The 19,649-nt window shown below is 40.3% G+C and overlaps 1 protein-coding gene across 4 annotated transcripts in view; it reads left to right on the top strand.

Annotated features, from left to right (window-relative positions):
• Positions 1–18,839, top strand: part of VLDLR (very low density lipoprotein receptor) — a 33,971-nt gene extending 15,132 nt beyond the window's left edge. Inside the window, exons 3-19 of one of the 4 annotated variants that reach the window (XM_056106900.1) lie at positions 2,821–2,943; positions 4,238–4,360; positions 5,998–6,375; positions 6,483–6,605; positions 6,690–6,812; positions 7,249–7,368; positions 7,468–7,593; positions 8,366–8,537; positions 9,054–9,272; positions 10,118–10,236; positions 11,102–11,241; positions 11,541–11,682; positions 12,658–12,804; positions 14,004–14,087; positions 14,460–14,540; positions 17,175–17,344; positions 18,175–18,839. In XM_056106900.1, the coding sequence (XP_055962875.1) occupies positions 2,821–2,943; positions 4,238–4,360; positions 5,998–6,375; positions 6,483–6,605; positions 6,690–6,812; positions 7,249–7,368; positions 7,468–7,593; positions 8,366–8,537; positions 9,054–9,272; positions 10,118–10,236; positions 11,102–11,241; positions 11,541–11,682; positions 12,658–12,804; positions 14,004–14,087; positions 14,460–14,540; positions 17,175–17,344; positions 18,175–18,210 (2,426 nt within the window). In that variant the 3' untranslated portion in view covers positions 18,211–18,839. The remainder of the gene's footprint in view (positions 1–2,820; positions 2,944–4,237; positions 4,361–5,997; positions 6,376–6,482; positions 6,606–6,689; positions 6,813–7,248; positions 7,369–7,467; positions 7,594–8,365; positions 8,538–9,053; positions 9,273–10,117; positions 10,237–11,101; positions 11,242–11,540; positions 11,683–12,657; positions 12,805–14,003; positions 14,088–14,459; positions 14,541–17,174; positions 17,345–18,174) is intronic. The other 3 variants (XM_056106902.1, XM_056106901.1, XM_056106903.1) reach the window with 3 other exon arrangements.
• Positions 18,840–19,649: the final 810 nt, after the last annotated feature.

Here is a 19,649-nt window from a genome sequence, read left to right as displayed (position 1 = left end):
TCAGGCCCTTGCTCTGAGCCAAACCAGCACAAGTCAAAGATCAGGGAAGGTGTCTTTGATTTCTCCATCTATAACAGAAGCTCATTTTGAAGAATTGAACAGTGTGTAAGATAGTCTCCTTTCCAAGAGAATGGGGATATACCATAATGCCCATTGAATCAATATCAGAAGATCAATGTGTGAAATCCTTGTTTATGTCATCCAAATAGCCTCATGTCATGCTCTGAGAACTGAAAGCTATACTTCAAGGTGACATATAGATATTTTGAATGTAAGCTCAAGGTTCTGTATGATCCCTTTATTCTATTACTCTTTAATATTGTGATACAATGGGTGCGTGAATAGCAGTGATATTCTTATTTGACTTTTGAAATACAAGTATATAAGGATGCCTATGCAAACTAGAAGCGCAGACAAAAAGTAGAGGCCAAAGGCAGGTTTCATTCCTGGATTTTTCAGTCATGTCCTTATCTACTTTTTCATGCACAATTATGAAAATATTAAAGCTTAAACATCATCTCCAACTTTGTGTCCATATGAGGTAAGGAGGTAAATAGGTAAGGTAAAGGTAAAGGCCCTCCCGTTGATCGTCGATTTTGCTCGAGCGGGCCCAGTAACGTCTCCATTGGAGACTTTGTTGTTACTGTGTCTGGCATATCGAATACTCTCGGCAGCTTGCCGGGCTCTCCGAGAGGGGCGGAGGAATCGAACTCGGGTCGGCCATGTTGGCCGCTTGTAAGGCGAACGCCCTACCCGCTGTGCTATCGCTCCAGCCCTAAGGAGGTAAATAAGAAGGTAAAAACAAAAATGAATAAAAAGAAGTTAAATGAGTATATAATCAAGATCACACTACATGGAAAAAAATTAAATATCCACTTCAAGGTAGAGAAGTGGGAGCTGTGCCCAGAAACCTGTGAATACTTATTTGGTTTGGGGCCAAACCCCGCTGTGTTCAGAGATCACTCTGGGAAGTGCTTAGTGGACAATTTTTAGCAGAATTCTTTCTTTTAACCATGTCAACTGGCATATTTAGTCTTCTTCAACTTGGATTCTTAAACCATGTGTTTCTGTTGGTCCTGGTGGTTTATTCTTTCATAAAGGCTAGGCCAAACTAATAATTAAGTAACTGAGATACTCTATATATAACTGCTATAATATCTTCCTCTATCATACATCTAAATTATTCATCTCTTAAGTCTCAGTTCAAATACCTTTTTTCCACCATCCCTGTTTATGTTCATGAAGATGAACTCTAAATAGCAATTTGTCTTTTCCTATTTATAATTTGTTTGAATACTAATGCATCCAATCCATCCTATCCTTGTGTCATTTTATACTGCCTGAGAGTTCATGGTTTCTGAGGCCAGGGAGGTAGCTCAGTGGGCACATATCTAGGGTTCAGGTCTTGAGTGAACCCAAATTTAAACCTCAGCATGACATGACTCCCATGAATTAAACTGTCAGGATCCATTAAATACACTGAGGAAAACATAGGTGAAACTGTCCAGAAATAGATCTCAGAAGTATATTCAGTGATTAACTTCATTGTAACTACACAAACTAAAAAGGTTTTGCCTGAGAAGAATGATTTTTCCTGGAAATTTGGGTTAAGAATATAGGTATGCAGACCAGAAAGAGTATGGTCTGAGAAGCATAAGTTTAGAATATCCTATGTGACTACTTGTCAAGTCTCTTAAACTCTAATTTCTTCAGGGCTAGGAAACAAAACTGTCTGATGTGCTCTCAGTCCTGGTTTCTGGTTATCTTCCTGGTATAAGAAACAGTATAACAGGTATCAATATAGACGACAGATATAAATGACTGCTGAGATTGTTACAATATGGCAAACAAATTGCATGGTCAATCTAATTATACGAGAAAGGCCTACCCTAGTAAGAATTAATAGATCTGATATCTTGTGCAAGACTTTTAATTTCATTGGTCAGTTACACACTAGTACCTTTCACAGCCGTTTCAACAACTTTTCCCAGGTTGGTGTTAGTACTTAGAAGTTAGATTCTAAGTACGATATCCCTTGGTGACAAATGTGGTAGAGTAGCATTTTATTCCTGAAACATTAATGGCACTTTAAATTAAGATGCATAAAATTCAAATATATGTGTATATATAGCAAATCAGATCTCTTAAGCACAGGTTTCGACTCTTCTTAGTAAGTTCCCCTCTCAGTATGGGTAACATTATTCAGTACTGGAATTCGATTTCCTATGTCCACACTGAGCACATTGAGAAGCTCCTAGATCAATTATTACACCAAGACCTCAAATGACACTTAATTTCATATGATATTTTTATGAGGAAAATACCAACCACTATAAAAAAAACTATGCTATTTTTGCTATTTACAGTGTTAAGGGTTTATCAGACTATGATCTGATCATAGCATAGAATGTTCAGCTATGAATTCAGTGCTTGAATAACGTAGAAAAAAACCCATGAAAAGGATGAAACAGTTACTTAATACCAGCATTATTAAACAGGAAAGAAATTCATTTTAACGTAACCTTTCACCTTTTTTTATATTTATCTTACAATTTAAGACCACTTACGATGTATCTCATAATGTAAGAGCACTTTGGTCTTACATTGACTTTATATCAGTCTTGAATGATTCCCTTCTTTTTACTTTTGTAATTCCACCCATCCTATCTAAATTTCTCAAAGACTATTGACAGTCTTGGTCCTAATTCCACTTTAATTTTAGAGTAAAACATATCAAAATCAAAATGCAGTTTTGTTTCTAATGAGAAGAACTCTTTGGGAAATGATTTCAACTTTAACCCTGAAAATAAATTTTCATAGAAAAGAAGACATGTGCTGAGTCTGACTTTGTATGCAACAATGGCCAGTGTGTTCCCAGCCGGTGGCAATGTGACGGCGACCCAGACTGTGAAGATGGTTCTGATGAAAGCCCTGAACAGTGCCGTGAGTGTGACTTGCTTTGGACTTGAAATTTTCCAATATTTGTAGCTCCAAGTATTCTTTACGATTCGCTGTTAGTTTTTCTTTGCCTCCCTTAAAGTTTAAGAAGATCAACTTTAAAGAATGGTTGATCATTCTCCTTTAAAGTATGTTTTTCCCCAGTCTAACAAGACTGAAATTCTCTTGGGCAGCTTCACTATTGAAAATTAAAGACTGAAGTCAGAGTTTTGATTAAGAACTCCTTGACTAGGTGCATAGATTTCAAATGTGTAATAATCATGAGCAGATGGTAATCTGGTCCTGGAAGCTAAGTCAACACAGAGGACCCCTCTGGGCCAAGTATAAGCTTTTGGTCCACTGCTTCTCATGCTATGAAAAATAAAAATATATTGGTGAAAAGGTAAGGTGTCTATTCATGGGGTGATAGAGTGAGTTTTAACACACAAACAGCCTAAAATTATCATTAAAGTAGGGAACTTTCTCATTAAAGAGAACATTTCACAGGACAAGTATTCTAGGATGGTATTTTTTTAAAAAAAGTCTATGAGCTGGTAGAAAAAGATGACTTGAAAGAGATCAATTATGATAATTTGAATGTCAAGATGAGAAAAGGCTTGGAGTTCATTTTGAGGCAGCAAAGTCTATCAAAGCACTGAAAGGAAAGGACTAACATTAATGAGGGTTTAGTTCCATAAAATGACTACAAAAGAAAATCAAGCAGAAAGAAAGATAAGTGTGTTAATTTCCATCTTCTAACAAGGAAGTGAAGAGAGTGATAAGAATACTGGCCAAGGCAGCTAAGCTACCACAGGGAAAGCCAAAGATTTACCCCCAGAGTTTTCATGGAGTTTTCATAGTAAAGAACTAGGGCATGTCATAACTTTTCGCAAGACATAAATCGAATTGAGTTTTATGAAGAAAGACTTTAACAGGAATCCAGGCAAAGGAAGACGTCAGAGCCATTAAACCATCCAGTAGATAAGTAATGGTCAAGGAGCAGGCCAGCTAATAAATCTGGCCACACCAAGTCAAACAATAGCTAGTACGGAGCATGCTGAGGAACCCCGAAGGAGAGACCTGGTAAGCGCTCCTTCAGTCGTGGGTCCAAGCCAGGTAGCGTAGTTTGGCCTGGCTTCAAAGGAGCTGGCAAAGGATCTGCCCCCGGCTCCAATCAGAAAGTCCAGTCTCACCCGTGAGCCAGGCCACTGAGGTTCATGTGTAAGCTTCAGGCAGCACAGAGCTGCAGCTTTGCCCTGATGAGTTTGAAGGCTCTTTTGAGACTGTATGTCATCAACAGATATGAGAACATGCCGCCTAAATGAACTCAGCTGTGGCGCCAGTTCTACTCAGTGTATCCCAGTATCCTGGAGATGTGATGGTGAAAATGATTGTGACAGTGGAGAAGATGAAGAAAACTGTGGTAAGAAGATGAGTGGCTGAGTGGCTTATCCCAAAGGCCCTTGTCCTCAAAGAAGGGTGGGCAGGGGAAGCTAACTTAAGCGTGAAGATGGCAGTTACATCGACTTACTTTTCAGTGACTTCACTATCTGCTCAGCTACTTGTCCTCCCCAATTGCCCTCAAACTCTGAAAAGTTCACATGGTAGTTGACCGTTGCTTGTTTTGGTGTTTCTTCTAGGCAAATAGAAATCAGGTAAGTTGCTCCCGACATGAGGATTTAAAGGCTCAAGTGAAGCTTTTGGCCCTTTTTAAGACTGCAATCCAGCCGCCTTCCTCACTTGAGCTCAGTGACACTGGAAAGAGGTGACAGCCAGCAAGCACTTTAGGTCCAAACCAGAATTGCTGGTTGGAAGAACTTGAGCATTACAATGACGTTTCTCCAAGTTTTAACCTTTGTAAAAGTTGAACTGGAGAGAAATATAAATTAGCAACTTGCTCAGAGATCCAGAAAGAAAACTCTACCCAACCGGTGGTACCCTTGCCTTCTACCACAGTTCTTACCTGTAAAAACTGTTTTCTGTTCTCTCATGTGATTCTTCTTGGCAAATATTCTTCTCATAAAATGCTACATGTTAAAGGTGAGGCCCTGGGAAATTCTCGAGATTATACAAACATTGCTCTGACCACTCTTTCAAGCTATCGCCCATTTTGTAGGGCTCTCAATCTCCAGTTTCCAAGCGTGGCCTCCTGATGCAGTAGAAAACAAATGAGCTAAAGGCCTTTGCAGTTGAAACACCAATCTTGTATGCCGAAGTCATCTCCTAAGGTCAATTCTGCTGCACCTAGTCCAATGAGTTTTGGTATTCAATCTAGAAAAAAAATCCTAGAATTGAGCTTTTATGTATTGGTAAGCCCTGAAGCTGCCAAGTACTAACCTCTTGATTCTTTGCTTCCCAAGAGAGTTGTGGTCTCTACTCTAATTATCACCAAATTGTGACTTTAATTTGTGCAACAGGAATTTGAGTCCAAGTACAAACAGACTAGTCTGACTGGCTTATCATTATTAGCATACCTGGCTGTTAGATTGCTATTCAAGCCTTACCTGTGACTTTCTAAAACTTCGGTGTTGGAAACCTGTTATTCCTGACCCTCATTCGAAAGTTCAATAGAGAAGAAAGTATGAGTGATGGTATAACAAGTGGCTTCCGTTCTTGTGATCTTGTCATGGTACTTGTCATGAATGTATGTTAGCCTCTATTGCTAATGTCTAATAGTCTCAGCTAGTAATATTTGGCCTAGTCTGATGAATTGTTTGGCCATTTAAAGATAATTTGGTTTCTACCTTCCAAAATGAATTCATAGTGATTAAGTAATTGATCACTGTCCCTTCAAGCGTTGACTGTTATTCTCATCTCTAATTAATTTTGCATCTTCAACTAATTTTCAATCCTTTATTTCTATTCATATTCAGCTGTCCCTCTTTTTTTTTCTTTTCTTTGTTAAACACGGTAAGACTGTCTCTAGTATCCCAGGAACTTGGATGTCTCTCTGATTTTACTTTAGCTCCTAAGTAGAATTTTAAAGATTCATGGTCAAAAGGTGGCATAAGGGATTTAGGGCTTAGAAGTCTCTGAGTGGCACATCCTCTTTCTCAATAGGCAATATAACATGCAGTGCGGATGAGTTCACATGCTCCAGTGGCCGCTGCATCTCCAGGAACTTTGTATGCAATGGCCAAGATGACTGTAGCGACGGAAGTGATGAGCTTGACTGTGCCCCACCCACCTGTGGAGCCCATGAATTCCAGTGCAGCACCTCCACCACCTTCTGCATCCCCCTCAGCTGGGTGTGTGATAATGACGTCGACTGCTCAGACCTGTCAGACGAGACCCTGGAAGAGTGTGGCCGCCAGCTCGTGATGCACACAAAGTGCCCAGCCAGCGAGATCCAGTGCGGCTCTGGCGAGTGCATCCACAAGAAGTGGCGATGTGATGGTGATCCTGACTGCAAGGATGGCAGCGACGAGGTCAACTGTCGTAAGTAGCTTTCTATCACAATCGCACCTCTGTTCCTGGTACAGTTGCCGTGGACCAAGAGGGAACCATTTGGCCCACATCATACAGTGGTAATCCCTTCCTCGTAGCTTCTCGAACCTGCCGACCTGACCAGTTCGAGTGTGAGGATGGTAGTTGCATCCATGGCAGCCGGCAGTGTAATGGCATCCGAGATTGTGTGGATGGATCCGATGAAGTCAACTGCAAAAACGGTAAGGGCCTCTTCTTGTGAGTCCCAGAAAGGGCTGCTCGGATCAAACCCACTCATGGAATCCCTCTTCTGTTTCCCTTTATAGTTAATCAGTGCCTAGGCCCTGGAAAATTCAAGTGCAGAAGTGGGGAATGTATTGATAGCAGCAAAGTGTGTAACCAGGAGCAGGACTGCAGGGACTGGAGTGACGAGCCCCTGAAAGAATGTCGTAAGTGAGGGGGGTTGCTGGAGTACAGATCTGGGAAGGTTAATTGGATTCAGAACAGGTTATGCTTTTGGAATCCTGCATAATGCCCAGTTAAGCTGCCGTTAATAAATTAAGTTCAGCTGACGGTGTGAGGAGTGAAATTTAAAAGTGATCATTTAAAAGCCCAGGCAGTGACAAAATACTGCGTAGAGTTGCCTGAACCAGAGATACTTGCCAAGAATATAGAGTTTATTTTCCCCCTGTGGACTCTGAAATCCCTTACTTTAAAGAACAACAACAAACACCAGATTAAATTTTCTTTATGCACGGATCTGACCAGACTAATGATAGATCAGTTGTCACAAATAGCTAAGAAGTTTAAGGAGAAAAATATTTTTTTATGGACTAAACACCAACTTGGATGAATTATGAAGTAACTCAATACATTTTATTTCAGATGTAAATGAATGCTTGGTTAATAATGGTGGATGTTCCCACATCTGTAAAGACCTCGTTATAGGTTATGAATGTGATTGTGCAGCTGGGTTTGAACTGATCGATAGAAAAACCTGTGGAGGTGAGTTCAAGATGAGAATCTAACTCCTGCAGGGGATGGGTAAGGGTGGTTTGTCTCCAGTGTGAGGAACAGACAGACTAACTCTCAACTCCCTTCTAGATATTGATGAATGCCAAAACCCAGGAATCTGCAGTCAAATTTGCATCAACTTAAAAGGCGGTTACAAGTGTGAATGTAGTCGTGGCTATCAAATGGATCTCGCCACTGGTGTGTGCAAGGCAGTAGGTAAATGGACTTGATATTTGGGCCCAGCTGTGCTTAGGGGCCACTAAGGCTGTACCAATGGCACTGGGGTCGGCAAATGGACTTCTATTGGTATCGCTCTGGTACTTTTGAGTTCACCTGCTTCTCAAAGGTGCAGCCAGTGACTCCAGTAGATTACACATGGAATTAAAATGGCAAATCATTCATTTGGACACTTGTCTTGACTGTTCTTTTGGCATATGACCCCATCATATCAACCAGGTTTTCTTACTCTCTGTTTCTAATGACTTGAGAGAAATTCAAGTAAGTCACTTGTTTATCAGCTACCCTATTGTTGGATACTATGACAACCACCATCCCCTCCCAATCTGCCTCCACATCCACACACACACACACACACACACACACACACACACACACACCACTGCCTACTTAACACTGGAAAGCACTTGCAAGTCCCAGGGCATGTATTCTGGCAAGATTATTTGAGAAAGTACTGCAGCAGTGCCTTCACTTTTAAATGCTACTCTGTTGGGTGGAAGAGTTTTAAACAGACTCTGCGGGCTGGAGAGATAGCACAGCGGGTAGGGCACTTGCCTTGCACGCAGCCGACCCGGGTTCGATTCCCAGCATCCCATATGGTCCCCTGAGCACCGCCAGGAGTAACTCCTGAGTGCAGAGCCAGGAGTAACCCCTGTGCATCGCCAGGTGTGACCCCAAAAAAGCAAAATAAATAAATAAATAGACTTGGCCTTATTTCAGTGAACCCAAAACCTGGACTTCTGTCTTGCAGGCAAAGAGCCAAGTCTGATCTTTACCAATCGAAGGGATATCAGGAAGATTGGCTTAGAGAGGAAAGAATATATCCAACTAGTTGAACAGCTAAGAAACACTGTGGCCCTGGATGCAGACATTGCTGCTCAGAAACTGTTCTGGGCTGATCTAAGCCAAAAGGCCATCTTCAGGTAACTTTCAGTTGCATTCTGACATGGGGCAATTTGGAGGGATCTCTCTCGTCCAACCTAAGATTTAATTAGTTGGTGGTAGTCAACCTAAGCTCTGGCTCTTAAAGCTTAAATTATCAGCACTTCCTAATTAGAAACTAGCAATTATCTCTGAAGAGGGCTATAGTTAGAAAGATATTCATTTCTTCCATTCTCTCCCTCTTTACATTTATCTGAAAGTAGTGGATAGTCACTGCTGATAGAAATGGTGGTAACAGTTTTTTTTAGATAGTGGAAAACTTAGTGAAACAAATTACTGGAAAGTATGTTGTTCTTACACACATAGAATAGATATCAGCAACTAGAAAACCAACATTATTTAGTGTCAGCAGCATGGCTTAAATCATGAGTTTGGAGCTATGGTTTTTATTAGAGTTCCTTCTAAATGAAACTGTTGACCATTTTGCAAGCACAAGTCCATTCATAGGCTTTGATGGTGTCAAACTCTTAAATTTCTTGTGGCCTATTCTGTTGCAGTGCCTCAATTGATGACAAGGTTGGTAGACATGTTAAAATGATCGACAATGTCTATAATCCTGCAGCCATTGCTGTTGATTGGGTGTACAAGACCATCTACTGGACTGATGCGGCTTCTAAGACTATTTCAGTAGCTACCCTAGATGGAACCAAGAGGAAGCGTCTGTTTAACTCTGACTTGCGAGAGCCTGCCTCCATAGCTGTGGACCCGTTGTCTGGGTTTGTATTCTCTTTCTTCATTGCCTAGCCTTTTAGCTGCTGTATGCGGTAGTGTTGAAAGCCCACAGTAAACAATGATCTGGGACGCGACAAGCTGTTGGTGTTGTTATGGTTAAGCATCTTAGGATGGTCTCATCTAGATTGCGCCCCAGCCCCAACCCCTGAGTAGTGTGACTGCTGACGCCATCACAGTAATGAAACCTTTCAGATCGGAGGTATGCTGTATCTGAACCCTGTGATCACCCAGCTTCAACCAAAGTCGAATTTCATTCCTTGCTGCCCATTCTACCAGGTTAATTCTGGATGATCAGATCTAAGAAGTGGCAGAAATTGTAGGGTGTTGGGCGATCACATCATTAAGGCTTTTTTATCTGAAAGTTCTAAGTCTCTGAAAATCCAATTAAAATAGATAGGGCTCTACGAGAACGTGTTTCAGAGAGGTGTCCCTCAATTTCCACTCAAGCTGCTTAGGAAGTGGACTAAGCCTGTAGAAACCTCAGTACACTCCCAGGAAGCCTCATTAAGAGCATCCTCAGCCAGCCCTTAATACAGAACTCAACAGATACTCATCTTTCGCTCTGCGAAAAGACTTGGCCTTTCATAACAAGTATATAACCTGTGTTTCCGAGCTGAAATTGAAATGTCAGACTTATGTAAATTAATATGGTTAATAAGCCCTGAAATTCTTAATGTTAACTTTTGTTTACTGAGAACATAATTTAGAACTAAGTATTACAGTTTGTTTTCGAGAAGCCAATCCCTAGAATTTTCTACTGATCCATTTAACATTTGTGTCAAGCTACAACTTTATTCCTCTTAAGCATCTATGACTTATTTCGTCCTAGCTTTGTTTACTGGTCAGACTGGGGTGAACCAGCAAAAATAGAGAAAGCAGGAATGAATGGATTTGATAGACGGTCACTGGTGACAGTGGATATCCAATGGCCCAATGGCATTACACTAGGTATGTGTCTGTTTCCTTCATGAGTTGAGCTATCTTTACAGTATTAACTCCTCTCCATACTTAATTCTGGACTTTCAGCTGTTGACGTTAACGATTGCTTCTAGAATCGAAGTACTGGATGAGAATAAGCAGGTTAAGTAGAATGAGAGACTTAACTGATGACAGGCTCATACTTATTAGCTTTTCTGTCCATTTGGACCTGATATGTGACACAAATTCAGTGTCCCCACCCCCAAGGATCTGTCATCTTAAATATCCTGACATAGCATTTCCTAAATTGAGTTTTCTTTTGCCTTGCTTTTATTTGCTTTGCCTCCAAGGTGTTTTTGTTTCTGTTTTGCCTTGCCTGGGAGCACTACCAAATGCTACTCTCTTTGTGACTTCTATAATTTGGATGACGTATTTAAAGTCAGTTAATTCAATAAATGAGGCACTCCTTGAATCCTCTGCATGACGTGAGGCATACTGCTGAACGTTAGTGGCACCCACTTGCTGGAGAAAGACTGTGAAAGTAGAAAATGGAGTTCTTTAGCTATTGTTGTCAGAGGCTAGTGTTATACTAACCTATCATGCACTGTCCACTGTCCTCGCGTTGTTCATTGATTTGCTTGAGTGGGCCCAGTAACTTCTCCATTGTGAGACTTGTTGTTACTGAGTTTGTCATATCGAATACATCACAGGTAGCTTGCCAGGCTTTGCCATGCGGGCGAGATACTCTCGGTAGCTTGCCAGGCTCTCAAAGAAAGGCAGAGGAATTGAACCCTGGCAGGCCGGGTCAGCTGCATGCAAGGCAAACACCCAACCCACTTTGTTATCGCTCCAGCCCACTAACCTATCATACAATGATTTTTTTTTCCCCATCTAGACTTAATAAAGAGCCGTCTCTACTGGCTTGATTCCAAGTTGCACATGTTATCCAGTGTGGACTTGAATGGCCAAGATCGCAGGATAGTACTAAAGTCTCTGGAGTTTCTGGCTCATCCTCTCGCACTAACAATATTTGAGGTAAATCCTTGCCCCACGCCTCAGTGTACCTTTGAGTTACTGTAGCACCACAGAGAGAAAAGGCAACAGGAGGAGGGGTGGGCAGAGGCGCATGACTTGAATTAGATCCCCCAAAACCTAGGACAGTAGAAATGGATTCCTTTTAACCCTAACACTTTGAGAAAGCTGAACTTGTTTCTTTTGAACGTACAGCTGATGTCCCAGATCAGCATTAGATATAGTTCATTAAACTGCCAGTGACCTGAAATAGTGACATGTTAATTCTTTATTTTTGTACTAATTTGGGGGTTACGTTTTAGGACCGTGTCTTCTGGATAGATGGGGAAAATGAAGCTGTCTATAGTGCCAATAAATTCACAGGATCAGAACTGGCCACGCTAGTCAACAACCTTAATGATGCCCAAGACATTATTGTCTACCATGAGCTCGTACAGCCATCAGGTAATGTGGGAAAGCAAAACCTTCAATAATCATGTCACAGAACCTGCCAGGGAGCAGACGCTCTTTTGGAAAACAACTTGCTGCAAAAGGGGCCCTTTCGTACCTGTCCCTTAACGTCTAATTGTAAATATGACAAACACTTTGAGCCTATTGTTTGAAACTATTCGGTATATTTCTGATTTTCTAGTGAGTTTCCAACCTTCATTCTTCTTTATCCTCAGTGTTCAATCTTTTATTTCAGTCTTTCTTATCTCCTTGCTCTTCATTCCAAGAGTACTGCACTGGCCATAAATGTACTATTTTTATGCCATAAACGTGCTCAGCTTTTCTTTTTCCTTTTGTTTTATCTTATATTACTGTCACTGTCCTCCCGTTGTTCGTCGATTTGCTTGAGCGGGCCCAGTAACATCTCCATTGGAGACTTTGTTGTTACTGTGTTTGGCATATCGAATACGTCACGGGGAGCTTGCCAGGCTCTGCCGTGATATCTTATATATTGATTGCCTAATCCTCAGACCATTTGATCATATTGGCTCTTGATCAAAACACTTGACTCATTCTGTCGAAATAAATGCCCTCACAATACTCTCTAGCTGGATTTCTTCCACTTGGTGGGACCAAGGAAATACAGAAATGAGGAGAGCATATAACTCCTTCCTGTGAACCTTCAGGGACCAACAGTGGGTGCCAAACTTGGCACTTCTCCTTTCACCCACACTCTTGCCACCCATCTGTTTATGGCAGAACTTATATTTCACTTGCAAGAAATTTGCCAAGAGGGCGATGGCTGTGTGCTGTTCTTTGAGTCACTGCCTCTACCCTGATGTTTACTCTTCACTGGTATTGGTTCCACTTTGACGACGAGTTTTGTTTCCTTGAGGTCCTTTAATGATATCCGGAGCATTTAGGGTAATAGAGCTTTCTGTATACCAGACGCTTGGATGCTTGTGTTAAGGAACTTTTGCTTCTGATTAGGCAAAAATTGGTGTGAAGAAGACATGGCGAATGGAGGATGTGAATACTTATGCCTGCCAGCACCACAAATCAACGATCACTCTCCTAAATATACCTGTTCCTGTCCCAATGGGTACAATCTAGAAGAAAATGGCCAGGGATGTCAAAGTAAGCCTTTATCCTTATCAACCACAAGCAGATTGTGTGTGTGCAATAAGGAAGAGAGCAAGATGCTCACAACAAAAAATGATCGAAACTTTAGGAATTCTCTTTGGACTCCTAGATTTAAGAGCATTCCTGCTAATATTTCATGTTATTATTTCAGTATCTCAAGGATTCAAGTTATTATTTCAGTACTTTCCATTCATTTCAGTGTATGTTAAGTCTCTATTAAAATAATCAGTTTTTAAATCGCCAGGGTACTTATAATGACTTATGCCATTTTGCCCCATAACAGCTCTGAGCTAGCCAACTTGTAGAACATTAAGCACAGTCTTAATATTCTTTCTCAAAAGGAGAGGCATGAAATTCTACTTACAGAACACCTCCTGGTCCAGCGGGTGATACTATCCTAAACAGTTAAACCAAACTTGTGTTTTACTTTTCTGTTGTAAAACTTTTGGTTGTCAGATTAAACTTGCATATTGAGAGCAAAGAACTCATCATGAATTTTTTATTAACTTAATATGGGGTCACAATGGGTACTAGCCCAGTTTACTGAAAAAACAGTTGAGAACAGTGTGGTAGGAAGATGAGTGTGACTGGTAATAAGGTTTTAGAGAGCATTTCTTGTAACTCCCAGGAGTCTGGGGCATTTTTTCAAGGGGTCACGACGATCACGACGACCATCCTTTTATTCATCGATTGCCTTGAGCAGGCCCCAGTAACGTCTCCTTCGTCCTAGACCTGATATTTTTTAAAAAGTGCCATATTCAAGGCTCTTTCAGAGTTAGGAGAATGAGACCCATCATTGTTACTGGTATTTGGCATATTGGGTACGCCACGGGGAGTTTGCCAGACTCTGCCGTGTGGGCAGGTTACATTCGGTAACCTGCCAGTTTGTCCAAAGTAGGACAACTTTGGACAAGGGGTCATTAGAGTAAATATATATCTTCTTGAATTGTCAAGTTCTATATCCTGAAGCTTCCTCTCAGAGCCTCCTATGTTTCTGGTTTTGACTGAGGACTGCTGCTTTTCTGTTTTGACATATTTACCATGGAAGATGGTTCAGCAGTGTCTCCCGTGGTTTTTTGTCCAAAAACAAAACAAAACAACAACAACAACAACAACTAGCACATGGCTTGTCTGAAGTTAGCAGCCACCCAAGTACCTTGGCATTAACCAGGTTCTTGGTTTTTATAATTTAGGTACTGCAACTACTGTGACTTACAGTGAAACAAAAGATACCAACACAACAGAAATTTCACCAACTAGTGGAATAGTTCCTGGAGGTATTGGGTTCAGTATTGCAAACCGTTAATCCTAACTAACAGTCACAGTCTGTGTTGCTTCTATTACATTAAATTAATTCAGCCTTTAACTACTAGTTGTGCCCCTGTTTTGGTAACCGACATTTAAACACCAAGTACTTATAACTTGCAAATCTCAGCCTGACCTGATTTACTCAGGTTCTGTTGGAGAACCATTAATGAAATAGCTATTACAGCATGTGATTTGAATACTAGACCAGTTTTTCTTGGTATATATTTAGTCAGTACGGAACATGAATGGTGAACACAAGGATCTGAGTGTCTACATGATGGGCCAATTTCTAATTCTGAATTCCTATTCTTTTCTAAGCTAAATACTTTTGTTCCCTGTAGAGATCAATGTGACCACAGCAGTATCAGAGGTCAGTGTCCCCCCCAAAGGGACGTCTGCAGCCTGGGCCATCCTTCCCCTCTGTAAGTAGATTTTTATCTGGACTCAATGAAGCTTTTTTTTTTTTTAATTTTAGTGAAACACCATGAGGTACAGTTGTAGACTTACAAATTTTTGTGCTTGGGTTTCCACTGTACAATGATTGAGTACCCATCCCTCCACCAGTGCCCATTTTCCACCACCACAGGTCCCAGTATCCCACCCTGCCTCTGTCACATGGTACTCCCTTTTGTTCTCTCTCTCCTTTTGGGTGCTGTGGCCTGCAAAAGAGGCATCGAGTGGAGTGGCAACATGTTCGGTCTAGAGTCTAGTCTCAGCATGTTTCTCCCTTCCTGGGGGGATCCTTCCAAGACCCCCCATTTGGTGCTCCCTTCTACATCTGGGCTGCCTTTACCCCTAAAGTGTGAAGCTGGCCTCCAAGCCATGGAGTAAACTTCCTGGTTTTTAATCTCTGCCATTCTTGGGTGTTAGTCTCCTATTTTGTTACTTTAGGTTCCCCAGATGAATGCAATCTTTCTATGTCTGTCCCTCTCTTTCTGACTCATTTCGGTTAGCGTGATACTTTCCATGTAGCACCACTTGTATGTATATTGCATGACTTCAATGAAGCTTTTTGATACGAGATTCCTACCTCATCTACAGAGTCCCTTTATACCACCCTAGCTTAAGTGGCACTGAATGACTTTTGCCCTGCACCCACCTTGCCAGTCCCTAACATAATGAGTTGTATTTCTTGCTTTCTACTTTAAATTTGTGTTCTTAGCTTACTTCCTTTCACATTGAGTCCCTTTAAGATAAAGTAGTGTTTTATTACTCTTTGAAATAGAGAATGTACAAGCACATACATGATTATACTATTTTAGAGTTGGGGCTTTGTAGAAGCTAAATTAAGAATTGTGGTTTGTTTTTTTAAAATTTTATGTTTTAAATGGAATCACAGTGAGATGCACCATGATAAAGTCGTTCATGATTGGCTTTCAGTCATATAATGTTCCGGTACTCGTTCCTTCACCAGTGTACATTTCCCACTACCAAGAATTGTTTTTTGAATTTGATTGTATTAAGGAACTGTGATTTACAAGGCTGTTGATAGTTGAGTCTTAGGCATCTAATATTTCATCATCAGTTCCACCACCGGTATCAACTTCCTTTCATCAGATTTCCCTTATTCCATCCCAACCCCAACCTCACTTTTCAACTCGACAAATTACAGAGTTCCAGTGGTTGCAGCTTAGATCTCATATTCTCAGTTTTGTTGAATCTGTGTTTTGGATATGTGACTGTAGCACTCATCTGTATAGCCAGGATAAATGAAGCCCTGACCCCTGTTCACCCATTACTTCCTATTTTCTTCTTCTCATCCCCCTCTCAATATTGTTCCTTCTCTGACCTCCTGTCTAACCATTTGGGTTCACGAGTGATCTAGGTATCCTGCACTACAATACATTTCTTCATCCAGTATTCTATATACCACAGATACATGAAATTGTCATGTGTTCGTCTTTCTTCTCCTAGCTTACTTGATGCAACATGATAAATTCACAACTGTTAAGAATATGCAAACCCCTCTTTACAATAGCCAGAATCTGGAAAAAACCTGAGTGCCCGAGAACAAATGACTGGTTAAAGAAACTTTGGTACATCTACACAGTGGAGTACTATGTAGCTGTTAGAAAAGACAAAGTCACGAAATTCACATACAAGTGGTACTACATGGAAAGTATCCTGTTAAGCGAAATGACTCAGAAAGAGAGGGATAGACATAGAAAGATTGCATTCATCTGGGGAACATAAAGTAACAAAAATAGGAGACTAACACCCAGGAGTGGCCGAGATTAGTACCAGGAATTTTGCTCCATGGCTTGGAGGCCAGCCGCACGTGCTAGGGGAAAAGGAAGCTCAGATAGAGAAGGGAGCACCAAATAAAGGGTATGGGGAGGATCCTCCCAGGATGAGAGAAGCATGCTGAAAGTAGACTATAGACCAAACATGATTGCCACTCAATGTTTCTTTTGCAAACCACAACACCCAAAAGGAGAGAGAACAGAGGGGAATGCCCTGCCACAGAGACAGGAGGGGATGGGGGGTGGGAGGGATACTGGTATCCGTGGTGGTGGGAAATGGGAACTGGTGGAGGGATGTGTGTTTGATCATTGTATAATTGAAACCCAAGCACAAAAATGTGTAAGTCTGCAACTGTACCTCATGATGTCTATTAAAAAAATTTTTAATAAAAAAAAAAAAGAATGTGCAAACCCAGGAAAAAGAACTTTAAAACTAGTTGTGGGAGATTCCAAAGCACCTTGTTTTAAAGGCCTTTTTGTCCTAAATTACTGGCTTCCAAGCTTGAATAACAGCCTAAGAACACTTGAACTCTCCAGAAGCTTTTGCAATCCAGTTGGTTTAAAGAGGGTCTCTGCAGTCTACACTTGATCAGATGAATACATCTAGCTTAATACCGGTGCTTGGGAAAACATTTGACTGCTGAACTGTGTTAAAGACTTAAAAAATCTCCGGGTCCATTTATAATCTAAATGTGAATTATCCTGACTTCATAAATAATTATACTCCTGTCAGTTATCAAGGATTATTAAACATATTCTTCTCTGTTTGTTTTGAGATTAGATCATACTTAGTCATCCTATCACTTCTTTCAGTGCTTTTGGCAATGGCAGCAGTGGGAGGCTACCTGATGTGGCGGAATTGGCAACATAAAAATATGAAAAGCATGAACTTTGACAATCCTGTCTACTTGAAGACCACAGAAGAGGACCTATCAATAGACATTGGTAGACACAGCGCTTCTGTTGGACACACCTACCCAGCAGTAAGTTGGCTTTGTGTCTTGACATACCATGACTTCCTGTAGAATTTTCTCAAAAGAGGATTTTTATCTCATGCTGTGTCTTCCTGAGCAGGCTTAGGAACTTGAGGCTAGAAAATATTTAATCTACTGTTTGGGAATTCGGTAGTCTAAGATCAGATCTAAGGATCTGATTTTTTTAGAATGACAATATTATTTGAGATATTTTTGGTTACTGGAACAACATATAAATCAATATTGAACCATTAAATCAATTGCCTGCTTAGTACTTAACAAGTTAGCTTCTTGTGTCTAGTGAAGTTGGCTTCAAGTCATCGTATTCATATAACCCAAATTACCAGAAGCATATTATTATTATTATTATTATATACCAAAAGTATAAAAGTACCTTGTCCTACCTAGTCCAGTTAATTTCTCTCTCGGTGGTAGGGTCAGTCACTTATTCTTTAGTTGAAAAACAAATGGGGTATTTGTCCTTAGGGAGCAGTTGGTGGAACAACACAGATGTCAAAGTTTTCTCTCAAGCTCCCTGATAAAACAAATAACTAGAGCCAATTCATTATAACAGTATTTTTTCACTTTTTTTTCTACTGGGGCTTAAGATGATTAACTAGTACTGGCAGAATCAGTCAGGCTAGTTTTTCTCTCTACCATGTAGAGTAGAATTCAAGTTACAAGTCACTAGTGGTACAATTTAGTGCCATTTTGGGTCTGACTTCACCTTTTGTGGGGGGTTTCTAAACCATTAACTCCCAAGCAAAGATGAATTTTAGAAACTGGAGTTGCCGCCAGTGAGTTATCACCAAGTTCATCCCATTTTTTCTTTCCCACAGATATCAGTTGTAAGCACAGATGATGATCTAGCTTGACTTCTGAAACAAGTCTTGACCTTTGAGGTCTAAAACCAATATCCCACTTCGGAATGGTAACCAAGCCAGCAGCTGAAGTCTCTTGCTTCATCCAGCCTAGAAGAACATCAAGATATCTCTGTGGATCAAGCTTGACACATATATATATATATATACATATATATATATAAACTTTTGTAAATATCCCGTCTATATTCTACTTCAGCTTTGGATGTGGTTACCAAATATCTGTAAACCTTGAATTTCTAGACAGTATTGCCACCTCTGGCCAAATATGCACTTTCCCTAGAAAGCCATATTCCAGCAATGAAACTTGTTCTATAATGTGTACCAGCTGTACATACAATGTATAGGCCACCTGTAAATATCCCAGAGAACAATCACTATTCTTAAGCACTTTGAAAATATTTCTATGTAAATTATTGTAAACTTTTTCAATGGTTGGGACAATGGCAATAGGATAAAACGGGTTACTAAGATGAAATTGCCAAAAAAAAAATTTCTTAACTAATTTTGTACGTATGAATGAAATCTTTGACCTCTGTGGAGGTTTACAAAGACTGAGTGTTCAAACTATTGTACATTTTTTTTCAAGTGCTAAAAAAATTAAATCAAGCAGCTTAACCATGGTTTGTGCCTATTCCTCCAGGATAAACTCCTATAAAATAGTTTAGCAATGTTGTGTTCCAACTAAATGTGTGAACTCTAGGTCTTGATGTTGTATAACCAATGCTATAATTTGGCTTATTTCTCTAATAATCAAGTACTAATATATTGAATTCTTTTCTTCCCAGCTGTTTTTCATAAAAGAACCCAGCTTAGCATATCTTAAATACCTCTGACTTAAAGGGAAAATCCTTTTCTCATTAATATCCTAAGATTTCTATCAATTGTTCTTCATACTCATCTGTTTTCTATGCTCTGTCATTTCACATAGCCAAGTGCCTTCTAGGCATGCAAAAGAAATTTCTTGTTTTTAATGTCAAGATAGTCTACTATCAAGAGGTCTAGGTCTAGGGAAGCATCACAACTAGTGTCAATCCTGAACAATCTCAATCACTGGGTTCTCTGTGTGGTCTTAAGACCACAGCATCTATATCACCTAAGAACTAATTAGAACTGCAAATTCTCAGGTCCGTTTTCCACACCTGCTAAATCAGATTCTAGGGGTGGTATCCCAGAGTGTGTGTTTTTACAATGCTTCAGGGGATTCTGTTATAAATTAAAGTTTAAGAACCATTATTCTAATATGACTTCATGGGGAATGCATGCTAGCTCCTAAGTTTTCAGTCTGGCTGACAGAGAAAGTTCTATGGACAATTACAGTAGCATTTAGTGTGAACAGTATATAAGAAGTGTGGATAGAAGGAAAAGCAGGGCAGGATAGTTATGGGAGTGTTTAGTGAAAAGGATATATGAAGTGTGGATAGGAGAAAAAG

The sequence above is a fragment of the Sorex fumeus genome, unplaced genomic scaffold (assembly GCF_029834395.1).
Source record: "Sorex fumeus unplaced genomic scaffold, SorFum_2.1 ptg000149l, whole genome shotgun sequence".
NCBI classification, from domain to species: domain Eukaryota; kingdom Metazoa; phylum Chordata; class Mammalia; order Eulipotyphla; family Soricidae; genus Sorex; species Sorex fumeus.
This window is presented reverse-complemented; position numbering and strand designations above follow the sequence as displayed.